The following is a 25717-nucleotide window of genomic DNA, read 5'->3' as shown; positions in this document are numbered from 1 at the left end:
TGAAGTTTTACACTCAGATGCAGATTTAGAGTCATGGTTTTAAAAGAATGCCGTCATTTTTGCCATACAAAGAAATCCTTTTAAACCACTCGATCAGCGCCAAACACTGAGGACTTTTCCTGGGGCAATGCAATCATTTTCAACCAAATTTTGTTATAATACTCTGACACATTTTCCTATTTATCAAAACAAAAGAGATAGATGAAAATTGCATTCACAGGCAATCTCTAACCAACCAATTAAGCCTAAAGAAACTTAATTTTACATCTAAAACTGAATCGGAAGAGATTTCATAGCGATGAACTCGTGGATTTCCTGCCGCTTTTGTACCGTGGTGGACTTAAAAAACCAAACCAACTGATACAGAACATTTAAACAAGTCAGGCTGAAACCGCAATATGAATGCCAAGAGATTTATTAGTGTCAGACTGCATGCACTTGTTGCCCATCGATCAGCCTCAGACATCCTTTTTCGTCTTGGCATCCCCTTACAACGGAGTTATTATGTCCAACAACAGAGTATGAATGCAGCCGCCTCTGCAGCCTTGAATAAAAACAAGACAGGATGGTCAAAGTTGGATGGATTCAGGATTCACTTTTGCTTTCTGTAGTCTCAAATTGGATTGATTCTTCGCCTTGACCTTTAAGATAAAAAAGGACACGCACTTTGAATTTTGATTCCTTGTATACTGATTAAATAAGAGAGATGATTTATGTATATATATATTTATATCTGCTGAAATTGATAGGGAGACAGCATTTGAAGTATACCTTCCCTTGAGGTACTGATTGATATGGGAACTGAAACTAGAAGTAGAGCACCAGGGAAGCCATCTGGACCTCTAAATCATCGTAAATACCACTCACAGGGCAGCGGTGTCTGTCCATTACGTGGCTGTCTTCCTTTCATTGCTGCTGCCTTACAGACGTGGAGTGGTCTGTCTGTCCAGCCTGTTTGTCAGTCTCTCATATGGTAGCTGACACAGGGGACCTACAGTATTTGCAGTGACAACTGACTCATACTCAAGTCGACTTTGAGGCCTTTGAGACAGCAGACTGACCTGATCAGTGGCGTATGAAGACTTACGTACACCCCATGCAGCTGTGCAAAGGTTAGTTTGGTTACCTCTTTGTGTCTATTTTACACTAATAACTGACTTTTCAGCTCACATTAACCTAATACAACCATCAGACATTCATTACAGGTCCAAAGTGAATACAACAGCATGATCCAATTCATAATTTAACAATGACAGAGTGTAAGTACTTCAGGTGTGTGTATGTGTGTCTACTAAAGATCTAGGTATCACATCTGGCTTATTTTATCAGAAGCGAGTTTTGAAATAATAAGGTCTGTGATAATCTGCCAGCGGGAACTGGCACAGTTATAAGTGTGAGTGTGTTAGTGTTAGAACTGGTGAAAATTACTTCCCAGCATAGAGTTTGATGAGAGTGTGAGCACACTGGTGCCAGTGGTTGGTTAGCTATGAAAGGATGGAAAGGGGAGAAAAAAGAGGAAGTTGGTGTAGGGAGGCAAATGGAGGACAAGAGTGCAAACTCCTAGTCTCCCTCTATATATATGTTTAAAAAAAAAAAAAAAAAAAAAAACAAGCCTGAAATTCTGAGGTGTTTTTGGAGCCTAAATGTGGAGCCGGCAGCAGAGTCCCGACTTAGCAAGGATGAGTAGACTCATCTGTATCATATAAACTTAGCCCAGAAACTAAGGAAATATATGTTTGGTTTGTTAAAACAATGGTCCTCTGTAATAAATACTTATGGAAAGCCTGTTTTTTCCCCTTAAGTGTTGCCACAGTTGTAAGGAAAATGTGTGTGAGCAACAGAGTATTTGAATTGCACCCATGAAAAACTTGCCAAATCTTCTCTGCCAATGCCAAACAGCTTATTACCTACTAATAAATAAACAAAATAAACAGTTTAATTAATACAGAAGACCATTATGGAAAGGAAATGTTAAAGATGAACTTTGGATAATGTGTGGTATAGTTTTGCTAAAATAAAGAAAAACGGAGCATCAAACAGCAGCAACAACAAAATGAGAAACAAATTATTAAAAATAAATTATTGTAAAAGTAGAAAAAGTAGTTGACTCTGCACAGCCAGCAACCCGCCCGGTTCCCCATGTGCCCATAATTTGCTCCGTTGCAGCTCAATATTCCATGTGCGATCAGTCCGCTAGCCGCTACGTTTATGATAACAGGTGGCTAAGGCGGCTAACGGGTAAGTGCTAATAATTAAGTTGCTAATGCTAACGTGTACGCTGGCCAAGGTAAGATTTCTAACTGTTTAAGACGTCAGTGACCTTCTTTAAATTCCTCCTAAAGTGCCCTTCAGTGTCATGTTAACTACTTCAGGTGTCAGTGAGGGGAGGAACTGTGTACCTGACAATTACTTAATTCTTCATCATAGACCTTTACTGACCTCCTTGGACTTTCCCATTGTTCTAATCCATCAATCGTGATCACTAACCAGACGTTAATAGGCCTTGTGAAGTTAAGACATTGTAAAACCTTCAGCACCACTTATTCGCTTAAAATATTTAAGAGAGTGTGTGTGTATGTTTGACTCCGTGTGGATTGGAGACAATGGAAAATAAATTCAAATTTGTGCACTTGACTCGTGTTTTTTAAAGTCATTTAAAGGTGTACGCTGCAGAATAATGAAAAAAATCCTTAAAAGCCCCAAATGACCAAGAAATTTATGCCCATGACAAGTGTATGTGAACTTCTGGCTTCAGCTGTGCTGCAGATATTTTTGATGATTCTACACAATATTAAGTGCACTTTGGAAAATTTCTCCCTAATCAACAAAAAAGCATCTGGCCTGCCTCCCTCCCTCTTGTTTTTTTTTTTTTTTTTTTTTTTTGCTTAAACAGTACTAAAGGTCCGGCATTTAAGGTTTGGTGTTCGAATGTGCGCGTGTGCATGAGTGTGGGTGTTTAATCAAAAGAAGGCTGCAAATACTCCCTACAATCAGTGCACTATTAGTCATCCGTACAAAACAAGGAAGAGCAATACGTGGAACAGGAGGCCATGTAAGGCTTCAAACCACAGCAGTAATTACTTCCAACCTGACAAACAGTGAAGGCCTTCTGTGGAGGCGGCAGAATGCAGCAAAGCTTTTATCTGAAGGCGAAATGGAGGTAATAACGGGATAATTGTTCTGGACGATAGCTGCCTCTCCCACTGCTACCTGCGCGGGCCTGCTAAATTCTGCTGGCACCGAGCGTGTTCGGCTTGGCAGTCATGGCACCGCAGTGTTATCCGTGTCTAGGCACGTGTATGTTTGCGCACGAGCGGGTTTGTGTTGGCATTTATCTGGGTGTGTGAGTGTGTCAGCACTTGATGTATGTGAGTGGGTTTGAAGTGTGTGTAAAGAGGAAAAAAGCTGGCCAACTACACCATGTTTTCCGAATAACAAGCGAGCCAGAAACCAAGCTGGACAACACAACTCTCCCCTTCATCAATCTATACACCTGTATCTCTCAATCCCTGCCCTGCTGTGCCAGACTAATCTTTTCCCCTCTTCCAATCCACATTGCCAGAGATGATCTTCGTACTATCATTTTATAAGACAGTCTTGTGGCTGAGAATGATAAATCTTTTGGAGCAAGGGTTGTAAGGTGAATTCAAATCCAAAACGCTGTAAATACATTTTTAAATTCGCAAACCACCCTCTTGACTGCAGGCGTTTGTTTCTGTGTTCAAATCTCTGTTCATGTGGTCATGTTACTGTGTCATGTGCTATAAAAGAAGCCCTGTCTAAGGCTGTATGATCCCGTCACTCATCACTTTTAGTTAAAACTGTGCATCAGATGAGATATTTCACTACACTTTTAAATCCACTGTACTCCTATCTTAGGTGATGTCACACAGGTATAGTACTGCACAGATATTCGGCTTTTGTTGCAAAGCATGGCAAGAACAACAGCCCATAGTAATAGTGTCTGATCAGCTGTTATATATCTACTAATCTCCATAGACAGTATATTACCATAAAATGTACAACTCCTAATTAGTATACTGGGAGCTAATGTGCAAATGATTTAAAAATGCATTTAAGAAGAGTAATATATAGAAATAACTCACACAATAGATGGCCTTAAAACATTAGGCTTTAATAAACTACCATTCCTCATGCATATAAAATTCAGTGTCCTTTTTGAACTGTGACAAAATCACTTCCTGAGAAAGTTTCCATTATTGGATTCTAATTTAAACAAATATGCTAAACAGACTGGTTGGATGTCATAATTTTCCACAGTCATTCTGGGAGTAAGTGGGCAAACTGGAAGCCAGACCAAAGATCCACAACAACCAAAGTAAAACACTATTAACTAAGGATTTTAACTTTTTTAAAGTTCTTTCTTTAAAGTGATTGCACAGGAGCCTTTAAGACGGCATCAATTAGTACTTGATGATTTATGTTGCTTAGATGATAAAAAAAAGACACGAGATATATTGCAATATACCACAACACAATACAGGAGCTGGCTTCCTTACTATAGGGAGAAATATGTATACTGGGCCACCTATACATTACACCGACAGAAGCTGGCTAGGTGCTTATTATTTTATATACCTAAAACACCTAAAATTAAAGGTGTGGCCCAATACTTTACTTGTACTTTGTATGATTTATTTTTTGGAATATACTTGGATATACTGAAATATGATGAGCTCTTTCTCTGCCTGTAGTATCAACTTTAATCTTCCTTCTCTACCTAGCAGGGGCATGCAGTGAAATTCAGAAACTTATTGTCCATCTTCATTATAGCTAATGAGGTGGGAAAGGTGCCCTCCTCGGTTCATTCATGGAACAAAACAACTACAGGGAATACACTGCAGCTCATGTCTACTGTGAGTAATCAGGAAGACAGGAAAAATGAGGGAGGGAGGAGGGTAAAAGACAGACGGCGAGGGACAGAACAAGAGTAGGAGGGAGGGAAGAAGGCGAGGAAACGGGAATCAATGTCACATGAACCCGTTCTGAAGTGATGGATGTTTAAGAAAAAGGAGGATGGAAAGAATGACACAGACAAGGAGAAAGCATAATGGGAAAATAAAGTAATTACTAAATGTATCTGCTGTAATGCTCATGACACAAAAAATAATGAAATTTATTTTATGCTTTTTTTTCTTTTAGGTAACTAAAGAATCAACCATTCTCTCGACTCACTTTTTCAGATCGACTATCCTTCATTCACTGTCCAGGCAAGTAACACTTTCAAATTTCTAAAATAAATAAAAGCTTTTTTAAATCCACCCAGAAAACAAAATCTGTGCTGCGAGCAGAAAGAGGCAAGGAGAGGAAATAAAGAAGCAGGAGCAGGATGGTGAGTGGTAAGCAGAAACAAGGCGGTGGGGGTGGGGGGGGCAGATTAGAGAGCATTTTACACTCTGAGCTCTTCATCCATCAACAAAATCTGCAGAGCTTTGAAGAGGGAAGAGATGTGCAAGCTTTTCATCTAGAAATGTTTGCTCTGCACTGCACAGCGTGCAGCACTCTGTTCTGCATATATGCATGTGTGCCCGGCTGCAGAATCGGCTCTGTCAGTCAAACAAAGCGAGTCGGTTTAGTTGAGCACCCAAAACTACCCGACATCCCATAAAAATCCCACGGACTGAAACGCATATCTAGCTAACAAAAGCTGACGTAGTGTGGTAAGCCAGGGATGACTGTAGAGTCTGCCGCAGCATTCTGGCCAGCTCAGAGGAGCAACAATCTCACTGTGTACATTTTTTAAGGTTCCTCTATACGACAAGGGGCCACACATTGGAACGTGTGCAAAAGACCTATCCAGTGTGATATTAAAACCTTGTACTTGATAAAAGATATCATAAGGTCAAGGAAAGCTGTGAATGAGAATTCCAAGGAATTCCAAATGAAAATAAAACAGGACTGTTGAGGGAATTTCACTAGGCTGCCTAATTATGTAACTGTAGATGTTATTTTTGTAGTTCTGCCATGGTTAAACTATGATTTTGGAATATGGAAAAAGTCCAGTATGGTGGTTAACACTGTTGCCTCACAGCAAGAAGGTTCTGGATTTGACTCCAACATCTGGCTGGGCCTCTCTGTGTGGAGTTTGCATGTTGCCCCTGTGTCTGTATGGCTTTCTCGCTCAATACTCCGGCTTCCTCCAACAGGCCAAAAACACAAATTTAGTAGGGAATTAGGCTGATTGCTAAATCTAAATTGCCATAGTTGTCTGTTTCTCTGTGTTAGTCCTGTGATAGACTGGTGACCCGTCCAGGATCTCACCCTATGGCAGCTGGGATAGGCTCAGGCCCCCACCCGCAACCGTGACTTGGATAAGTGTAGGAAAATCAATGGACAACCATGCTAAAAACGTTATTTTGTTACCAGTGGTGCAATAAAAACAGTCCTTAACCTTTTTATACAACATTCAACTCTAATGTATTCCGAGCCCTAAAAACTTCCCTCCTCAAAGAGTTGTTAAGGAAGGTAATTCCTTGTAATTGAGGGATACTTAGATGGGTCTGTTTGGTCGTCTCACATTTAAAATGTTTCTCAATCAAATTCCTAAAATGTGCTGTATGCTATATGTAGACAGAGAGCATTTTAACAAAAATGGCATCCTGTATAGACTATATTGACACACAAAATTTATTCAAACCACCTCCTAAACATGCTTAGCCAATAAGCACTTAAAACGCGACTCACAAAAGGCATCAAGCCCTTTAATTGGCTTCTTGGGAACTAGTAAGGGAACCCAGAGGCAGCTGCACTCAGTCGATATCATGAACAAACTTATGTCTGATGTTCTACCAAGGCACCGAGCTCACCCCATGTGCTATGGGATACTCTAAAGACACATTTTTCTGCTCAAACTTCACAGCTTCAGTAGAGTCCGAACATACAGCACATCTCATGTTTTCCAGGATCCGATTCTCTTCCCTCCTGCTTCGAAGGACATCTCAGACCAGTATTACACCTCATTTACACACCCTCACCTACACCTAAACATGCACACACCTCTGCTCGTGCACTTTTTCCTCCTCTCTTGCTCCCTGTCAGGGTTGCCATGGAGGGAGGTTTTCTTTGCTGCCATGACAACATGAGATCTCTCTGGTCTCCCCTAACGACAGCGAAACAGAGCAGACAGCGCCCGTGGATGATTTTGGAGCGCTGTGATTCACACTCGTGCTGCTCAAGTCACCTGTTCTACCCTGTGGCAAAGAAGGGTGGTGGTGGAAGATGCACACAGCTCCCTTGCTTAGATTAAAATGCCAATAAAACCGAAGATGAAGAATTATCAATTATTTGTACTTGAATATTCAAGTAAAGGTCCTCGCTTTGCCAGAAAATGTGTCCTATTAGATTTTAATCCAAACTGTGTAGGCACTGTAGACTGCTACGCTGTAGCTAGTTATATTGACATTGAATATAATATCTATACCTGTAAAGCATTGCTGGGTAAATCGCACCTCTGTACCTGTCAGCTCGGGTAGCTTCCACCTTCAAAGGGCTGCTTTTCAGTGGAATAATTTGCATGTGGTTGTTTTTCTTTCTTGAAAGGCCATTGTTGTTTTTGTTGAGGATTTCATATGTCATGTCATTACTGTATGAAATAGTGTGCTTTCTACCTTCTGACTGTGCACTGGTATATATAGATTAAAAGGAAAAAAATGCAAACAGCCAGGCTGTTTGTCTAGTGGTTACCAACTTCAATAAATCGTCTGGATTATTAGATTATTGATAAATGCAAATGAAGACAAATCTTTTTCTCTGGGATGGAAAGTAAGTCTGTTTTCGTTATAAATGCTGACACCTATATTTCAGAAACATGACCTAAAGCCCTGACCAGAAGCACTGGATTTAAGACTTGGCTAGGATATAACATTGGGAACATTAGAAAAAAATTCTAAAATGACATAAACATAATAACATCAGCATAGTGAGAAAATACAGTCCCCCACCTCCTCTCAGATTTACTGTCATCTTTTCAAAGATCTACCTATTACTGTAGACTTTGGCCTTCCAATTCTAAGGTTATGTACATAAGGAAATTTGGGTTTACTCGATTACTTCTTTCTTGTAATAGTGCTTCTTGACAATACATCTTATACTACTGGAAAACCTGTTTATTCCCCCTGTGGTGGCACATGTGTAAGGAAAATGAATTTGTGGGTTGAGCAGCAGAGTTGAGTATGTGGGCTGCACTCATGAAAGTGTGCCAATGCCAAAAAGCTTATTCTGTTTTTGACTCTTTTTTGGTGTCGTTACTGGACTGGATGATCGAAGTCTAAAGAAACAAGACATGTTGGTAATTTCCCTATTTATTTATTTATTTAACAAACAGGGGCCTCAGGAATACATGAAAGAACCAAACACAACCACAACAGCCTGGCACATCCTGCTCATGCTGGTCACCAGCTTGGTCACACAATGCCGTGGGATGGCATCCCATTCTTCAACCATCTTAAAACAAGAGTTAGTAGTAGGGCTGGGCCATATCAATCCGTTCACGGTAATACCGGTATAAGGTTAGGCAATGATAAGAAAGTGAAATATCGTGATAGAATATGGGTAAAACGTGCATGCACAGTCCTTTGTTTTCATATGCACATGGCGGAAAAAGCATGGCGGCGACAGAGAATGAGAAGGGCGAAAGCGGATCGTTGAATGACCGATGAACCAGAATTGGTTTGTAAAAATGGTGCAACTTCAGTGATGTGGAACTGGTTTGGCTTTCGTCTGTCAGATACACACCAAAGCACATTTTTTGATAGAGAATGCAAGCGGGCCGTCGTTATTACCTTATGTATGAATTCTGGTTGTGCTTACTGACGTTGAATATGTGATACGTGGTTAAAAAATCTGTCAAAAATGTTTTAGTACAACTTTGGTAAGCTACGAAGCCACACCGCTTAACGGATTGTCGGAGCATTACGTTTACCGTAGTCAGCAGCCTCACGGAGTGATACGTACTGTGCTTCAACATATACCGTACTGTGTGTTTATAACCTCTTTTTAAGTTTTGTGGATATTATAGATGGTTATGCTGAGGATATGTCGGCCAGTTTCCACTGGAAATGTCTTTTGGTTAAACTGTCAGCAAGGAATTTGCATTTGCACTGTTAAATTCTTATATAGCTTTAATGCACATAAAAAACAGCTGCTTGTTTAAGTGAAACTACATTGATGGGGGTTTTTTTGCACTAATAAAGTTGTGGAGTTTGTCTTGCGTCAATTATATCGTCAGTTATATCGTTATCGCAAATTTTCAAATATATATCGTGATAAATATTTTTGGCCATATTGCCCCGCTCTAGTCAGTAGCAGAATAAGCTGTCTGGCATCGGCAGAGAAGATTTTCATGGGCACAACCCACGCACTCTGCTGCTCAACCCACAAATACATTTTCCTGATAAATTGAAGTGCCTACTCTGCAAAGACAATAAATGACATACGAATACTTTAAAGCAGTGATCCCCAACCTTTTTTGTCGGTTTACTGTCCGACAATATTTTCACGGACCGGCCATTAAGGTGTCGCGGATAAATACAACTAAATAAAATGATACGACCAAGACAAAAACTGTGGTATTTTGCAAATATAATAATAAACGCAAATTCACCAAATACCAGTATTGGCAAAGGTTAATGACAGAACAGGAATTGCATCCTGTTACTACTGTAAACTCCCCAGGACAGCTAACCTGACTAACTTTATTGTCCTGGAACATCTGTGTTTTTGTAGTGGTTGCTAGGCAGAGTTACAGCTATGCAAGCAAGAAATAAATGACTATCCTGAGTGTTGTGGATAGCACGGATGCAGCTGTGGCTAAATCAATTTCATGTTAATGTACTGTATGAAGCCTGTATAGCTTGTTGCACGATATACAAAATTTCTTTTTAAACTTTGGCTTATACAACCTAACTTGTTATTTCAGTCACCGGGGAAGACTGTGAGTTTGCATGTTAGTGAGTGAGAAAGATTGCTATAGAACGAGCAGGAGTGTCTGCATGAGCGGATCATAACCCAGATTCATTCATTTGTTTGTCTACCTCCTGAGTATTTACACTACAACTGCAGCTGCATTTCTAAATGTAACGAGCAGTTCAAACTGGTCACATGGATTTCATTTGGGTAGGCCAAAGGGGAACATGTTAGATGAATCAATATTCTCCATGCAATTATAGCTGCGATGATAAAGAACCCACCGGGCACCCATTATTAGAATTGTTATTTCTGCATCACAGACCCCGAAGATAATTAAGCACGCTGTGAGTTTCTATTATATAAATTCTTACCTTAAGTCTCTCAGACACTCCATCAGTAAAACTGATGGTGAACTCCTCCACTTTGGGCACCTTCAGCCGCTTCTTCTCTGTCTGGTACTCTGTGCGAGTTTTCACCACCACCTGGAGAAGAGTCAAAATTAAAGCAGTTAAATACTCAAAGACGCTGAAGGCAGTGAAGGATTGATGGGTATTACCGTGGAAGGGAAAGGTTAATTTACGTTTAGCGTGTTGCCACAAAAGTCTTACAAACTGCATTAAATGGCAGGAGGTTTCACCTGAGAAAATCAGTTCATTCAGGTCAAGTGCAAAAAAAAGGTGACGGAGGAAACATGTTGGCTTAATAAACACTGGGCCAAAGTGCAGAATCATCCTTGGTTAACAATCTGTATCAAAACATACCCACATTCAGCAGACTGTAATGTACATTATGAAATATTTTGTCCAGAGAAAATGTGCAAGAGCCAGTAGGAAACATTCTTCATTTACTAATATTCTGTTTGTTTCCCACTGCCTTCAAAATTAAAACCAATTGAAACCAGAAGGTCAGTAACATTGTAGCTGAATTCAAAGGTTAATGTAATGTGCAGAAAGAAAGCTGTGTTTTCTTGTAACTGGTTGGTTTTGTTGCACAAACTAATGAGAATTAAAGAAGTCAAGGAGACTTGAAAAGTCGAGGATCAATGCTATTAAATTAATGTCACTTCACTAAAATATGCCCAACGCTGTAGGAGGATTGGTGATGCCTTGACATAGCAAAAGTTCATCAGTCCTTTGGCCGCATGAGCTAACAGCTGACAGACGGCTTGAATATCATTGATCATCTAATTACAATGCAGTGTTGTACCTGTCTTTGGTCCTGAAATTCATCTGCATATTAACAGGACACGTAGCACCCCCTTGAATATTGCTGCAGACTGAGGCCTGATTCAGACTTCTGTGGGGAAGCTTTGTAGAGCCTACAATGTAACCTCTGTAAGTGGTCGACGTTGTTTATGTTTGCGCAGGTGCATTACATGTTCATTACCGTGTGGTCATGTCCTGATGCTTCATACGTGGTGCCAGCCAACAGACAAAAATAAAATGCCGGGTCCCTACTGTTTGTTGTGGTCAGCTTTTTTTTCTTTTAGGGGTAAAGATATTTGTCCCTCGTTTTTTTTCCACGTCTTTGTTCAGTCCCTCACATCCATTCTGATAGTTTCAGCAATCTCCCTCCAGGAATCTACAGACATTTGTGAGTCCTTATATTGATGTTGTGGTTTTTATTCCTTATACTGGGCTGATGATTGTTATTCTTTCACTGATAAATTCAAAAACTGCGGCGAAAAGGTAGTCAGAAATGCACACGAGGAATCAACTGTGCTGAACAGGCCAATCACAGTAGTTGGGGGCTGCGTTGATGCATCATGCAGTTACATTTCTCAGGAGGTGCGAGTCAGGTTATGTTGTACGTTACGGCATAGATTTCCCACTGAAGCATAAATGGGATGTAAGCACTCCCATTTCTAACCAGCAGCAGGTTTAAGGGTTAGAAAATTCGATTCAGTTCAATTTTATTTATTCAGCGCCAAATCACAACAACAGTTGCCTCAATGCGCTTTATATTGTAAGGTAGATCCTACAATAATAGATACAGAGAAAAACCCAACAATGATATGACTCCCTATGAGCAAGCACTTTGGTGAAAGTGGGAAGGAAAAATTCCCTTTTAACAGGAAGAAACCTCCGGCAGAACCAGGCTCAGGGAGGGGCGGCCGGTTGGGGTGAAGAGTGCAGTCTGATATTAGACAGTGTATGAGATGACAGCACATCAGTCAACTGTTCAATAATTATATTCTAAGGGAACAATGTTAGCGCTCTTATTTTGGCGCTGAATTAAACCTTGGATTTGGAAAGCTCATATCAGACACCTGTTACCGCTTACTAAGCTGTCTTGCTACTTTTTGCTGGCAGCTAGAGCAAAACAAAAGAAACAAAAAACTGTCCCAGTAGTGTCAATTTTGCACTCCTCAAGCAAACAGGTTTGGAGCTGTAGTCCAAACACAGAGTCTTCAAAACTCTCGTTTGCTTTCCGACTTCCAGTTGTGTTGTAGGAGGTCCACGTTCAAAACACGTGGGAGGAGAAAGCAGATGGGATTTCCTTAGTAACATAGGAATTACAGCTGAGCTTCTCTTGATGAAGATATCAACCCACGCACACTCAAACACAAAAAACACAGTTTGCATTGCAAGTCGCACTTCTGCAGTAGTGTCTGGCTGCATGCATATGTATAAGCAGTTCTTAACATTGTCTGGAGGCTATATTTGCACAGTCCCCTCTTGCTAGTTTTGATTCCTCTGTGGTGCTTTTTGTGGCCCTGGTGTAAATGAACAACAAAAGAAGTGCTTTTACCAGGTTGCATGCACTTCACCACTGCAATTACTAAAAAGACAAAGTGTCCCTACTGTTTTTGTGCGTTTCCTGTATACTAATGCACAGAAGACAGGGCAGGGAATAGAGTACAAATGACAGAGCAGAGGAGAGCTGGATGGAGAGGAAAAAAAAGAACAAGAACAATGTCTCAGTGTCCTTGAGGCTAATTGTGCTGCCTCTGAGCGGCTCTCCGTCACTTTGAGACAAAGCCAGAAACTGCTGCGCACACAAACTGGCTCCACTATCTGAATAACAAAGCTGTCAGTTGGCTGTAGAAGCCTCTTATCTAACAGTTGAAGGCCGCAGTAGGTGTACTGAATACTGTGCATTTGATTGGACCCCTGAGGCGCCGGTGCCCCAAGGCTTTCCGCGCAGTAACACCAGACGTCAGACTTGCCATAGTTGTAACTAATGTCTCAATTTTGGCTCAACTTTCCCATTCTCCAACTCATTTCACAATAACATGCTCGCGGCCTCTAGGCTCAAACACACCAGTGCTTTATTTTGCTTCATAACTCTTTCCCCTCCTCTAAATCTCACTCCCTTATTTCATATTACCTAATGAAGTGGCCATCAATCAACGTTGCCTCATTTACACAGCTGTTAGCTATCAGCCAGCTCGTAGATATCCGCTGGACAAAGTGGCACCATCTCTGATCAGACAGGTCTAAATACTCTCTGGGAAACCTTAAATTTATGAACAGAAAACTCTTATTACTAACACTGGATGTAAATGTGTATAAATAATGCAGATGTGATATGAGGACTGAAAAAAAAAGATTGCAGCTTGCATTATTATCATTGTGCATGAGCGGCCTTTCATTTCTTTATGTTTTTATGTCTCATTTAGTATGACTGTGCACTTTTTTGGCATAGCCTGCAGTGAAGTGTTTGTGATAGCAGTGAAAGTCAGGTAGGTGGCCAAAATTAAATATCTCAGCAAATATCAGATTTTCATGAAAGGCTGCTAAAGCTATTTTAGTTACCCAGCACATAAACCAATGTGGCTTTGGTAATGCCTTGACTTTTCCTTTTTTTTCCATTTGAAGAAATAAATATGACAGCTATTAAGTGGAACACCACAAAATGCTGTAGAGATGCTTATCAGAAGATCTTTCAACAATCAAAGAACCATTCAGAGCTGGACTGTCCTGCTGCATAACCCAAGTGAGCTTTAGCATCAGGGCATGAACTCATGATCAGACATTGTCCTTCAGGAATTTCTGGTAGAGAGTGGAATTAATGGCTTCATCACTTGCAACAAGTCTTCCAGGTCCTGAAGCAGCAAAGCAGGCCCACACCATCATTACCACCATGTTTGAGTGTTGCTATGATGTTCCTTTTTGTGTTAGTTTTATGCCAGAATCTACGGGACTCACAACATAACAGAATGTTCAGCGTCTGTCTGGTCAGTTTCCAAAAGTCTCTGGGATCATCGGGATGTTTATTAGCACATGTGAGACGAGCCTTTGTGTTCTTTTTTGGTCAGCAGTGGTTTTTGCCTTGGATCTCTTCCATGTATGCCATTTTTGCTCTTATATTAAACTAAGAACACTGACCTTAACTGAGGCAAGTGAGGCCTGCAGTTCTTTACATGATTTCATGAATTTCGGTAGGCTGTCTTGGGAAGGTGTTCACTGTTCCAAGTTTTCTCCTTTAGTGGATAATGGCTCTCACTAGAGTCCCAAAGCCTTAGCACTGGCTTTGAAACCCTTTCCAGAATAATAGAAGTCATGACTTTGTTTCTTTGTTGTTTCTTTAAATCATAGTACGATCTGTTGCTCTTTTAGCCTATTTAAGGGATTTCTTGATTCAACAGGTCTGGCAATAATCAGAGTTGGACATGGCTCATAACATTGAACTCAGCTATGCAATTAATTCATGATTTAACAAGAGAGGGCAATTACTTTTCCACATATGGCCAGGATTTTTTGTATTCACTCAGATTAACCTCTATTATTATTTTTTTATTATCTTAAACATTTAAGTGTGACTTAGAAATCAGGAAGGGGTAAAATACTTGGTACAGGTAACTTGTACATGAAAACAGGTATTCAGTGGGAGATCACGCAACCCGTTTAGTCCCTTGTAGTTGTACTATTGTACTATTATTATTGTTCATGATGGTACTTCTCTGTCTCAGCAGTGGTGCAGCACATCCTGCAGTTTTGGTAACACACTCCTGTAAGTGTGAAAACACAATTTTAATTTCCAGAATACCAGCGTTGCACGTTAACACAGTTTTATCCAAATTTTGAGTCTTATTTATCAGTTTTTATATGAAAAAATATTTATTTTAGCTATTAATATTTCATTCCTTCTACTGCATCTGTGAATAAAATTTCAAATTAAACCACCCGTATTAAAAATACATCACCATGAGTTTTCTGTAGCACTGCTTTAATATATCACTGGCAGGCGCTTCTATATCCGGAACAGGCGGGTTAATGATTCCCCCACCTACATGGGTACAGCCTCTCCAGCAATTTCCTTTGAGAATCTATTTACAGATATCGAATTAGTCATGTATATTTTATGTAAACATCCTGTTTCACTGTGACCTTTTAATACTTCTGTGTCTGACTCAAGAGTCACATCTGTAATATATCTCTGTGCAGTGAGCTGATGACTGCCTCACAATCTGATGATGGACACTTTGGTTGCCAACAGAATTTATAGATATGTGGGGTTTTTTTTTTTTTAAAAACACACGTTTCTATATTTGAGTGATGGAGCAAGTGATTGAATAAGGCACGAAGAAGTATATGAAGTGCATTTCAGAAAAGATGGCTTAAGCTCGTCAAACTCAGCCTGCCAATCTCTCTTTGTGTCTCTCCATCGTTCCATCTCCAGTCACAGTATTATTTTCTTTTCTTTTTTTCAGATTTGATATCCCCAGTGGAAAAGCTGTCAGAACATTTCTTCTATGCCCATCTTCCCAGTATGTGAGACCTGTTATCACAGTGAATGCTGTTTCGTTTTTCATCCCTAAAAACTGAGCTGTGGGACAGAGTTGGTCTTTGGTGAAGTTTAGCGTGGAAAGCAGCTGTAGATACATTTTTGACACCTTTGATTCTTCGTGATTCCTTGTGATAAAAATAATGAATGAAAACCATTAAAAATAGAGAAGTACATTTGTACAACATGAGTTATAACAGGATGAACTGATGTTAAAATCAAGACGATTAATATTTAATTTATATGACAGCAGACATTCACGTGGGCACATTTTTTATCTTAACTAGTTAAAATAAGATAAATCTGTTATAACGTTACTTTTCTTTTTTACCTGCTGGATTATATATCTTTAAATCTATTTTACTTTTTTTTTTTAAATAATGGTCTTCAACACATAAATACGGGGATCTCTGCAAATCAAATCTGAGTACTTCATACTACAATGCACTTTGTTACTTAAACCTGTCCAAGTCCTGGCTAATGCAAAAATGTATTCAGCGAATCACATGGCAGGAATTCAAGTATATAAGAATTCCAGACATGGTCAAGACGACCTGCTGAAATTTTAACTGAATTAAGGGAAGTAATAGGGAACAAAGGTGATTTAAGTGACTGTAAACATGGCATGGTTGTTGGTGCCTAACAGGCTTGGCTGAGTTTTTCAGAAACTTGTGATTGTTAGGGATTTTCCTACACGACCACCTCGAAGGTTTATGGAGAACGATCCACAAATAGAGAAAAAGTGAGCAGTATTTCTCTGGGTGAAAAAGCCTTATTGACGTCCAAGGTCAACAGAGAATAGCCAGACTACTTCAAGTTAATAAAAAGGCAACAGTAACTCAAATAACCGCTTGTCACAACCATGTAGGGATGTCATCAGAACTGATACTTACAGTACCATTAAGAGCAAAATTCTGTAAATCTGACTGTACTTGTTTTTATTTGGTACTGGAGGTACAGAGGCAGCAGAACATCCAGAACTGGACGGGGCAGCATACAGCTATAAGTGTTGCACTCCATCCTTACTTGCTGAAGAATAACAATTAATTGAGAAAATTTTAGGGCAGGGCTAGCTCAGTAGGTAGAGTTGTTGCCCCATGATCAAAAGGTCGGGGGTTAGAATCCACTGAACAGCTACCCTGAGGTACCCCTGAGCAAGGTACCGTCCCTACCCACTGCTCCCCGGGCGCTGCATTGGTGGCTGCCCACTGCTTCACTGGGTGAATGGGTTAAAAGCAGAGGACTAATTTCCCTACGGGGATTAACACATATGTTTAGGCAGCTAAAAGACCGGCATCCAGATCTGTTCAGAGAATTGAAGGTGAGTGAGTTTCCGTTTAAATTAAAAGTATCCAAAGTGTTATCCTTTTTTTGTCATCCTGAAATGCACGCTGCTAATTTAGATTGACTGCTAACATTGTGAAATCAGCTTTGTTCCATGCAATATTAAATGCTTATAATAACGTGATGTAACTCTAAGATTAGTAGGCTACATAGCAAATATTCTAATATTTCAGTCTGTGTCTTGTCAACAAAATGTAATGTTAAGATTTTAAATAAATGACCCGCCACCATGTTAGTGTTTTTAAAAGAACTTCAAGAAGTCCATTTTTAAGTATCTGGGATAATAATTTTGTTTTGATATCGAATTGGCTGTCCACTAATTCAACTAGTACTGGTACTAACTACTCAATTTCTGGTATTGTGACCCTACAACCCAGATATGCAGAAGAACGTCTATGAACTCACGACACATTGAACCCTGAAGCGGAAGGGCAAGATCACACCAGGTCCTGTTCCTGTCAGCTTAAAACAGAAAACTGAGGCAACAATTCACACAGCCTCATCAAAATTAAACAACAGAAGAATGTAAAAATCATGGCCACCTATGAAAGAAAAGCTTTGCACCATTACCATGACCCAACAATTACTGGAGCTCAATCCTGAAAGTCTCTGTTAGCCTGTCAGAGTGAGTACTGCTGGTCCTCTTATCAGGTAAGTAAGAGCAGTTATTTGCATTCCCCAGCATCTGAGGTAGAAATCAATCTGTGGTTACACAGACAGAATATAAACCAGCAGGGCTTTAAATCCGGAGGGGCAACAGTCCAACCAACCAGCAGCACTGCAGTACTGTTGGATTACACAGTGGAAAGAAAGCATGAGCCCTGAATGGCTGCTACAGTATAAAATAAACACAAAACTGTTGAACATACATGTATTTCATTCATTTAAATACTGAAGATAAACTGACACTGTCTATTATTTTCTATTAGTTTATGATCCTTAGGTATCATTAAGGTATTCATCAACTAACTAGTGTTCAGTCAGAGCAGTACCAGCTGTTCACTCTATAGTGATGGTAAACTGACTGTCACCCTTTTTTATGCATGTTTCCCAATATGTTATGACAGATGATTGACAAAACAATTAATTTCTTCATTTGGGAAATACTCTATATGGAATCTAAATCTAATCATAAACAAAAAAAGATATCTAAATGTTCCCCCGCTCAAGCTCGCTATTCAAACTGTTATGCAAAAAACATAGACTGTGTAGGCTTTGCGTTTCATCTGATCTGGCCTGCAGCCTCTGTGCACATCCAGCCAGATAAACGTGTAAAAAATGTATTTATAATCTGTGGCAATTTGGCAAATTAACATGAGCGATGGTTCATCTGGTTAGGAGGACCAAAGTCGTCATAAGGCATAAGAAATCATCCGCTGATCCATGACTGATTTGACTGCCTGATGGAGGGTTCTCAATACCAGGAATTCCTCCTTAATTTATGAGGGTAAGAACAAAGAACCGTAAAAAGAAAGAACAAGACTTGAAAGCGTCTCTGAAGTAACTGAGGGAAGCGAGAACAATAAAAGAATGAGGATGTGTGTTAAACAGGATGAGAGTGATTGTAAGTCTCTTACTGCCTTTGAAGCAAGTCTTGGTAGCTTAGCTTTGTTCTTAGAGGAATGATAAACAGAAACGATGTGCGTGTCTCTCTCAGTCAGTCCACCTTTTCCCACCCTCGTCTGGTTGTTGTTGTTGGTTTTCTTTCAAACTACCAGAAATCCAATCAAGATATTGGTGACCCAGCAGAGGCCGTGATGCATCTCTGCCCAAATGGAATCAAATCTAATGCTTTTCTAATGCCTCAGCAGGCCTCGGCAGCATTTTCCTCCCATGCGTTGGTGTGCCTGTAAGTGTATGAACTTTACTGTCATAAAGTTACCCCGCCCCTGCAAATATCTGCAAATATCCCAGAGTAACCCTGTAGCTGGCGAGGTCACATACTCATCAGACAGGGATCAGGGGGAAAACAGCTGGACTCGTATTTGTAAAGCCGCTCACAACTGCACCGCTGATGTGGGGTACTAGTCGGGTCACATGACCTACTAAAACCTCGCTTTGGCTTTAAAGGACAAAGAGAACAAAACTGGTCTCAGATCAGATTTTGAGAGACTGATAAAAGCTGATTACCAGTGAACTCTTTCTGGATAGGGCAAGTGGCAAAAACAGCAACCCAATATTCAGTGAGATTATAAAGCCTGTCGCCGCAACAAGTCTACAGTTTCTGATTTAGACAAAGGAATGTTTTCCTACAGATGTAATCAACGTCAAATAACAAAATGATTACCAGTATAGGTCCCTTACTCAAAAAAGGTAATGTATTACACATTCCTGTCATTTTTTTTAACTTTACGCTACTTAATGACTCCCTGAATAATGTAATTCTTTACACTACTTGCTGCATTACTGTGGATTAAGGTCTTTAAATCTTTGTGAATATTTTATTATTAATGAAGTCATTCACATCAACTGCATAAATCTGCAGCACAAATTTACAGCATTTATAGCTCGATTTTTCTGATTTTTCAGATCAAAATAAACTGAATTGACCAATCAGACCACTGCATTTGGGAACATGTGTAGTCATACCTCATGACACCAGTATTGAATTTTCATCCATCTATCCATCTATTTTCTTCTGCTTATTCGCGTGGGCAGCAGCCTAAGCAGAGAAGCCCAGACCTCCCTCTCCCTAGCCACATCCTCCAGCAACACCAAGACCAAGGCACTCCCAGGCCAGCCAAGAGATATATTCTCTCCAGCGTGTCCTGGGTCTACCTCCTCCGAGTGGGACATGCCCAGAACACCTTGTCAGATGCTCAAACCACCTCAACTGGCTCCTTTTGATGTGGAGCAGTAGCGGCTCTAATCTGAGTGCTGGATGGCCGAACTCCACACCCTGTCTCTAAGGGTGAGGCCAGCCACCCTTTGGAGAAAGCTCATTTCCACCACTTGCATCTACGACCTCGTCCTTTCAGTCACTACCCAAAGCTCGTGACCATAGGTGAAGCTAAGAACGTAGAACGACCGTTAAATCGAGAGCTCCAACGGCAGCCACAGAACCAATCCGTTTGTCAATCTCCTGCTCCCCTTGCTCGTGAACAAGACCTTGAGTTACGTTAGGGTCCACTTGGAGCAGTAACTCGTCCCTGACAGAGAGTCGGCACTCCACCCTTTTCCGGCTGAAGACCATGGCCTCAGACTTGGAGACATGGAAATAGTAAAATAACACAATTTTGCCTCAGACTCATAGCTGGACGTTGCTTGGGGTCAGTTAGCTCAATGCGTTTTTTGAGGTCGAATTTCCTTCAGAAGCACAATGTGTTGTATACTTTACACAACAAGTTTGGATCCGAAACATTCAGAATTTTATGTTGCTTTTTTGCAGCGCACTTGGTGTGTTAACAATACAAACTGTAGATTACAGCATGATATGCTGGTACAAATCCCTATCCTAATGAGAACATACACATGGTCTGTCTTTGATTGTTTAACTGTTAAACCAAAGTCAACAACACAACATTGAAAATCAGCCTAAAGAGACTTTTAAGTGATTGCTACAGTGACTCTACTGTCCAAAAAAAGGTAGAAATGGATGCTACATGGCTACAAGTCAAACTGCTCATCAGTGCTGTTGTTTATGATCAGGCTCTGGGCTAGACTCCGCATACCCTCAGCTTTAATATCACCTTGGGTTCTTTGCTAGCTTTGTGTTAGCATGCCCTGCACATGCTTGCAAAGAGCCAATGCTGTGTTAGCAGTACAGTTCCGCTGTTTCTGTCCTGGGTGCACCTTAAATTTTACCACCAGCTTACATTTTACCACCGTGCTCTGGTATTTTTGTACAATGAAAATGAAAGTAATTCTCAGACCTATACTCCTCAAAAGTCAAACACTGCTCCACCATTTTCCTCCTCCCTGCTAAACTGAAAACAGCCGATTATAGTGTAGGAGTGCAGGAAGAAAAGGGCGCATTTGACGTATTTGTGTGCAAATAATGAAATAACGTAATGTTATTTAATCAACGTGTGGTACTGAAAAAAATAGCAATGTGATTACTTTGTAATCTATTACAACCAACACTGGTGATAACAATGAGAAACAAGCCGTCTGGTCCTCTGGGCTTTCCAGAGCTGATTAGCATAGATTCAGCTTAATGTTATCAGTCTGACCCACAGTTTGACTGCTTTGGGTCTCATGTGCAAGATTGCTAGCTTTATGCAAATCAGAAACTCCAAAGAAAAGGGACTCCAACTGAATTATAAAGTTGTTGCATAAGAGCTTAAAATATAAACAGATGAATTTTCTAGAGATTTCATCAAATAAGCTTATAATATAGGCTAACGTGCTGTATGTAGAACTTGAATTAAATTAACTGCATTAGCAATCATCAACCCCCCCCCCTGAAATCTGATGTCTAATTAAAGATTTCATTATTTCTTGGCCTCTCTTGCATTCATGCATCATTTACCAGGAGGAAAATTCTCACACTTACAGCTCCAAACAAATGCTAAGATTAAGCAGCAAACTGACCTTTCCAACTCCCACACTGTCCTGACTGTTAACAAATGGATCCACTTGCATTTGCATAGTGATAGATTAAAAGCAACACACACACACACAAAAAAAAAAACTTGCCACGGTTTTGTCTGCTTAGTGTCCGAATGCACAAATGAGCACAAAATAAATGAGCACACGGAGGGGCTGAACTAACAATTTCCCAGTCCTGGGAGCAAGCCGGCAAAATCTGCATCAGCTGTCAGCAGATTTATCCAAAAGCAGCAAGCAACTGCAATCTTTGTGGATGCATCTCCTGAGGCATGTAAAAATTCAAAAAACAAAACCAAACAAAAAAAATAAAATTACATTTAAAAAAAAAATATAGCAAGCCATCCCGTTTGACCTCTTTTCCTCTTAAATGTCAACAGCAATAAGTCACTGGATGGGGACTTATACTCAACTCAGGTTATTCTCTCTGTCAGTCTCCCTTTTCAGGTACTCAACATAAGACCTATTTGTGTAGTCACACAGTACAGTAATACAGCAATGTATGTGCACAGTGTGCGTGAGTGTGTGTGCAAAGGCAGCTTCATCTACAGTACGTTGCAGTGTTGGTGAATCTGCTGGGACTGATTTAATCAGAGTAAAATGACTGACAGCTCTACTAAGAACGTCGTTTCACAAACTGGTGACAGAGACGACCTGTCACTCACGCACACGAGCACGCACGCGCCGCCTTTGTTGTAAGTACGCGCTGCTAGAATTCCCGCAAGCACAACTGTGAATGAAATTGCAAGTGTGTGCGCATGTGTGTGTGTTAGCACAGTGAATGGCAGGTCTCCTGAGTTAACAGGTAAATGAAATGGAAAGCGACTGTGCTTCCCTCAGCAGAATCCGCGCTGTGGGGTTCAGGCTGTGCTATCTATTTCTCTGCGCAGCAGGCCAAACGGGAGCTCGTTTCATCCGGTGGAGTTTTGTGTGTGTACGCTCAAAAATTTAAATCCTTTGTTAACGCATTTTTCAAAAAACGGGGTGATCGTTATATGAAGAACACAACCACAGCTAAACTTCAAATATAAACGCACAGCATAAGCCTCTTAAATTTGCCACATACAGTATAAACTTCCGGAGAAATGACATCTCCCTTAATGGGAATATTCCAGCTATGGAAGCCAGATACTTATTAACATAGTCAGCTGTTATGCAGCAACATTTTCACTCATTTGTCGTCGTATTTCTGGCCATTTCTGGCTGTGTAGCTCCAATATTGACTCTCTCTGAGCTCAGATGTTCTCCAGAGGGAAATATCCAGCTCCTAAATGCTCCACTCTACCACCAGCTAGTTGCTTCATGTCTGTCATTCAGTGATGTGAATAAAGTACATTTGGTTGTTAGAGGCTTTTCACTAAAAACAGCTAAACAGCAACTAAATAGGGGGGATTAATCATGCCATAAAGCTCCTTACAGCTACAGATGAAGCTGATAGCTCTCTGTTGGTTTACCAACTCCAATAAAATACAAAAATATGGCGTTGCAGTCCAAAATTGTGGATTTATTTCACAAAATGTATCTAATTTGATTTGTTTTTACTTCTACAATTCATTGGTCACTTGGTGAGAGGAGAAATATGGATTAATATAGCTGAAAAATGTTCATCCTCACATCCAAACAGCGAAACACGCAATCCACAATAAAGCTTTCATGTGTGCAAAAAGTGACAATGAGCTCGCCTTGCTGCCTAATTCCATTAATTCTTATAATGCGCAATCAGTGCTGCTCTCTCTTCCAACCCGGCACATACACCAATCGGCGCTGCACTGCCACCATGGTAACTGGATTAACGAGCGGCGGCGCAGTTACTATGGGATGTCAAGATGACAAATGACAGTCTGTCTGGCACCAAATCTGTCTCCTAATCTCAGCTGGAAGACAAAGGACATGGCTGGGAGACAGATGAGATGAATGAATGTGTGAATAAATGGAGAAAGAAAACATAATACACACACACACACACATATGGATGGCAAATAAAAGTAAAAATCAATATAATATAAATCAACATGATTTTGAGACATTTAGTGACCCATTGTGAACTACAAATATGAGGTCCTGCAATCCTGGGATAACAGGAGACCACCTCCATCAGGAGTGAAATACTTCCTCACCAGATAAAGGTGAACACTCACATCAACTTTGTATTGATCTGCAGTGATCCTCCCCTCAAGAGGGTGGGGGGACAAGTGGTTTCAAACAATAACAGCAAAATGCCTCCCCCAGCTTAACAGACATCATATCACTTTGTTTTTCCTTTGCTGTGTTTGTCTGTGTGTGGGAGGATGGCACAGGTCAAAAGCACTGAGGCAATGGCAGCAAAGGCAGATTTGGGAAGAAGATGCACAGAAGCTGGTGGGCAGTCTCTCACCTTGTCAGGTGCTTGGCTCTGGAGGCTGCCAACATCCAGTGGAGTGATGAGGGGCACATTCTGAAAGCCGTCCTCCACGCTCACAGGTTTGGCGCCTTTGTCCTGCAGATTACTCCCCAGTTTCACCATCTTCAGCCTTTAGTATTCCTTTATTTCCCCGAAGCCTGCTTCTGAAAAGAGGAAGTTTTGCACCTTTACAGCCTCTCAAGTCAATGAAAGCTGGCAAACGCAGGTTGATTGATGGGGAAGATTGTTAATGAAACGGTGAATAAAAATGTTGAATTAAGCGGAGTGTAGCTGTGAGGCAGCTTACGCACAAAAAAGTGCTCAAATAATGGTTGAATGATTGATTAGTGAATGATTAGAGTAAAAACAGGAAATCGGAGGGAGGGGAATTTTTTTCGTTTGCATTCCAAACATGTATCTGAGTGAAAACTACCGAAAAACAAGGAGGGGAAAAAAGGAAATATGCATTCTGTCTTCAGCACCTTCTCTCCATCACAACAAAACCATCAGAAAATGAACGAATAACGCGTAAAAAAATAGGCTGATACTTACAGCTGCTCGTCCTTGTCCGCCCGTTTCCTCCGTGCTGCGGCACTGTTTGTGTGGACAGGGAGGGAGCGCAGATGAGGAGCAGGTGAGGCTGGAGGATGCTCTGCGGCGTCGCTGCTGCTGATGCTGCGGGAAAGCTGCGCTGCACCGCCGGAGACAAACTGGATGTCTGGCGGCAGGTTTCCTACCAGCAGGCAGCCCAACCCCCTTAATCCAAACAGCCTCTTCCTCTCCGAGCTGCTAACGCCAAGCCGCTGGAGTTGCCACTAGGGGGATGTTTTGGGTTTTTTCCTCCTTTAAGAGTCTCGTTTGTTTTGCCAAAGTGGAAACTGGACTGTCGTCGCCTTTCAAGTTACCTGGTAAAGTCCGATTTTTCAGCAACATATTTTAGAGCATTTTGGTCACTTTTATTTGTTAAACGAAGTAAAGCGGGTCAGGATCTAGCGTTGTGAATACACAGATCTAACCCGAATAATAAAAGTGGGCTGCTTGGGGCGGATTGATTTTGCTCTCCACCCTGAATATGACATCCCGACCACCTAGAAGTTGCTTAAAATTCTCATTTCCCCAGTTTTAAAACTGACATTTTCCATAAAGAAGCAACATTACCCGCATCACGTGAAGGCAGCATGAAACATGGTTTCTTTGGTCCTACAGCGCCACCTGGCGGTATAACAAGTGACACGCAGCCAGTGTAACAGTTAGCTGATATTTCAGAAGAGGGTGTGTCCGTAATAATTTACCATTATCAGCTGGAGGCTGCACAAGATAGAAACACTACTACTGCTAATACTACTAAAACTAACACTACATCAAAGTAAGTAATGCAAGTAATACTACTAATTTCATTGTACATATACAATAACAATAAAGGGCCATTCTATCCTATTACTACTAAAACTAGCACTACTGTAAATAATCACTGCTTCTATTAATCCTACCAATAAAAATACCAATACTGCTGGAGACAATTGGCAGGATACAAATTCTGAAAATGATGCTATTACTACTAAAACACTACTGTAAGTATTTCTTCTCATCCTGCTGGCAAAAATATCAGTGCTGGTAAGTGCTGCAAAGGTATTGCTATTACTTAATCTTACTTATTACTACTATTACTTACTATTACTATTACTACTAAAACTAGCACTATTGCAAATAATCACTGCTTCTACTAATCCTACCAATGAAAATAATAATATTACTAACAATGCTGCTGGAGACAATTGGAAAGGTACA

At 40.6% G+C, this 25717-nt stretch overlaps 1 protein-coding gene across 3 annotated transcripts in view; it reads right to left on the bottom strand.

Moving 5' to 3' along the window:
• nsg2 (neuronal vesicle trafficking associated 2) overlaps window positions 1-25044 on the bottom strand; it is a 44238-nt gene extending 19194 nt beyond the window's left edge. The window contains exons 1-3 of one of the 3 annotated variants that reach the window (XM_039618020.1): window positions 24482-25044; window positions 23924-24093; window positions 10299-10409 (exon numbers count right to left, since the gene is read on the bottom strand). In XM_039618020.1, coding sequence (XP_039473954.1) covers window positions 10299-10409; window positions 23924-24052 — 240 coding nt within the window. In that variant the 5' untranslated portion in view covers window positions 24053-24093; window positions 24482-25044. The remainder of the gene's footprint in view (window positions 1-10298; window positions 10410-23923; window positions 24094-24481) is intronic. The other 2 variants (XM_031748467.2, XM_031748459.2) reach the window with 2 other exon arrangements.
• Window positions 25045-25717: the final 673 nt, after the last annotated feature.

Source organism: Oreochromis aureus, linkage group 10, assembly GCF_013358895.1.
Source record: "Oreochromis aureus strain Israel breed Guangdong linkage group 10, ZZ_aureus, whole genome shotgun sequence".
NCBI lineage: Eukaryota > Metazoa > Chordata > Actinopteri > Cichliformes > Cichlidae > Oreochromis > Oreochromis aureus.
Note: the sequence above shows the minus strand (reverse complement) of the source record. Positions and strands in the feature narration are given on the sequence as shown.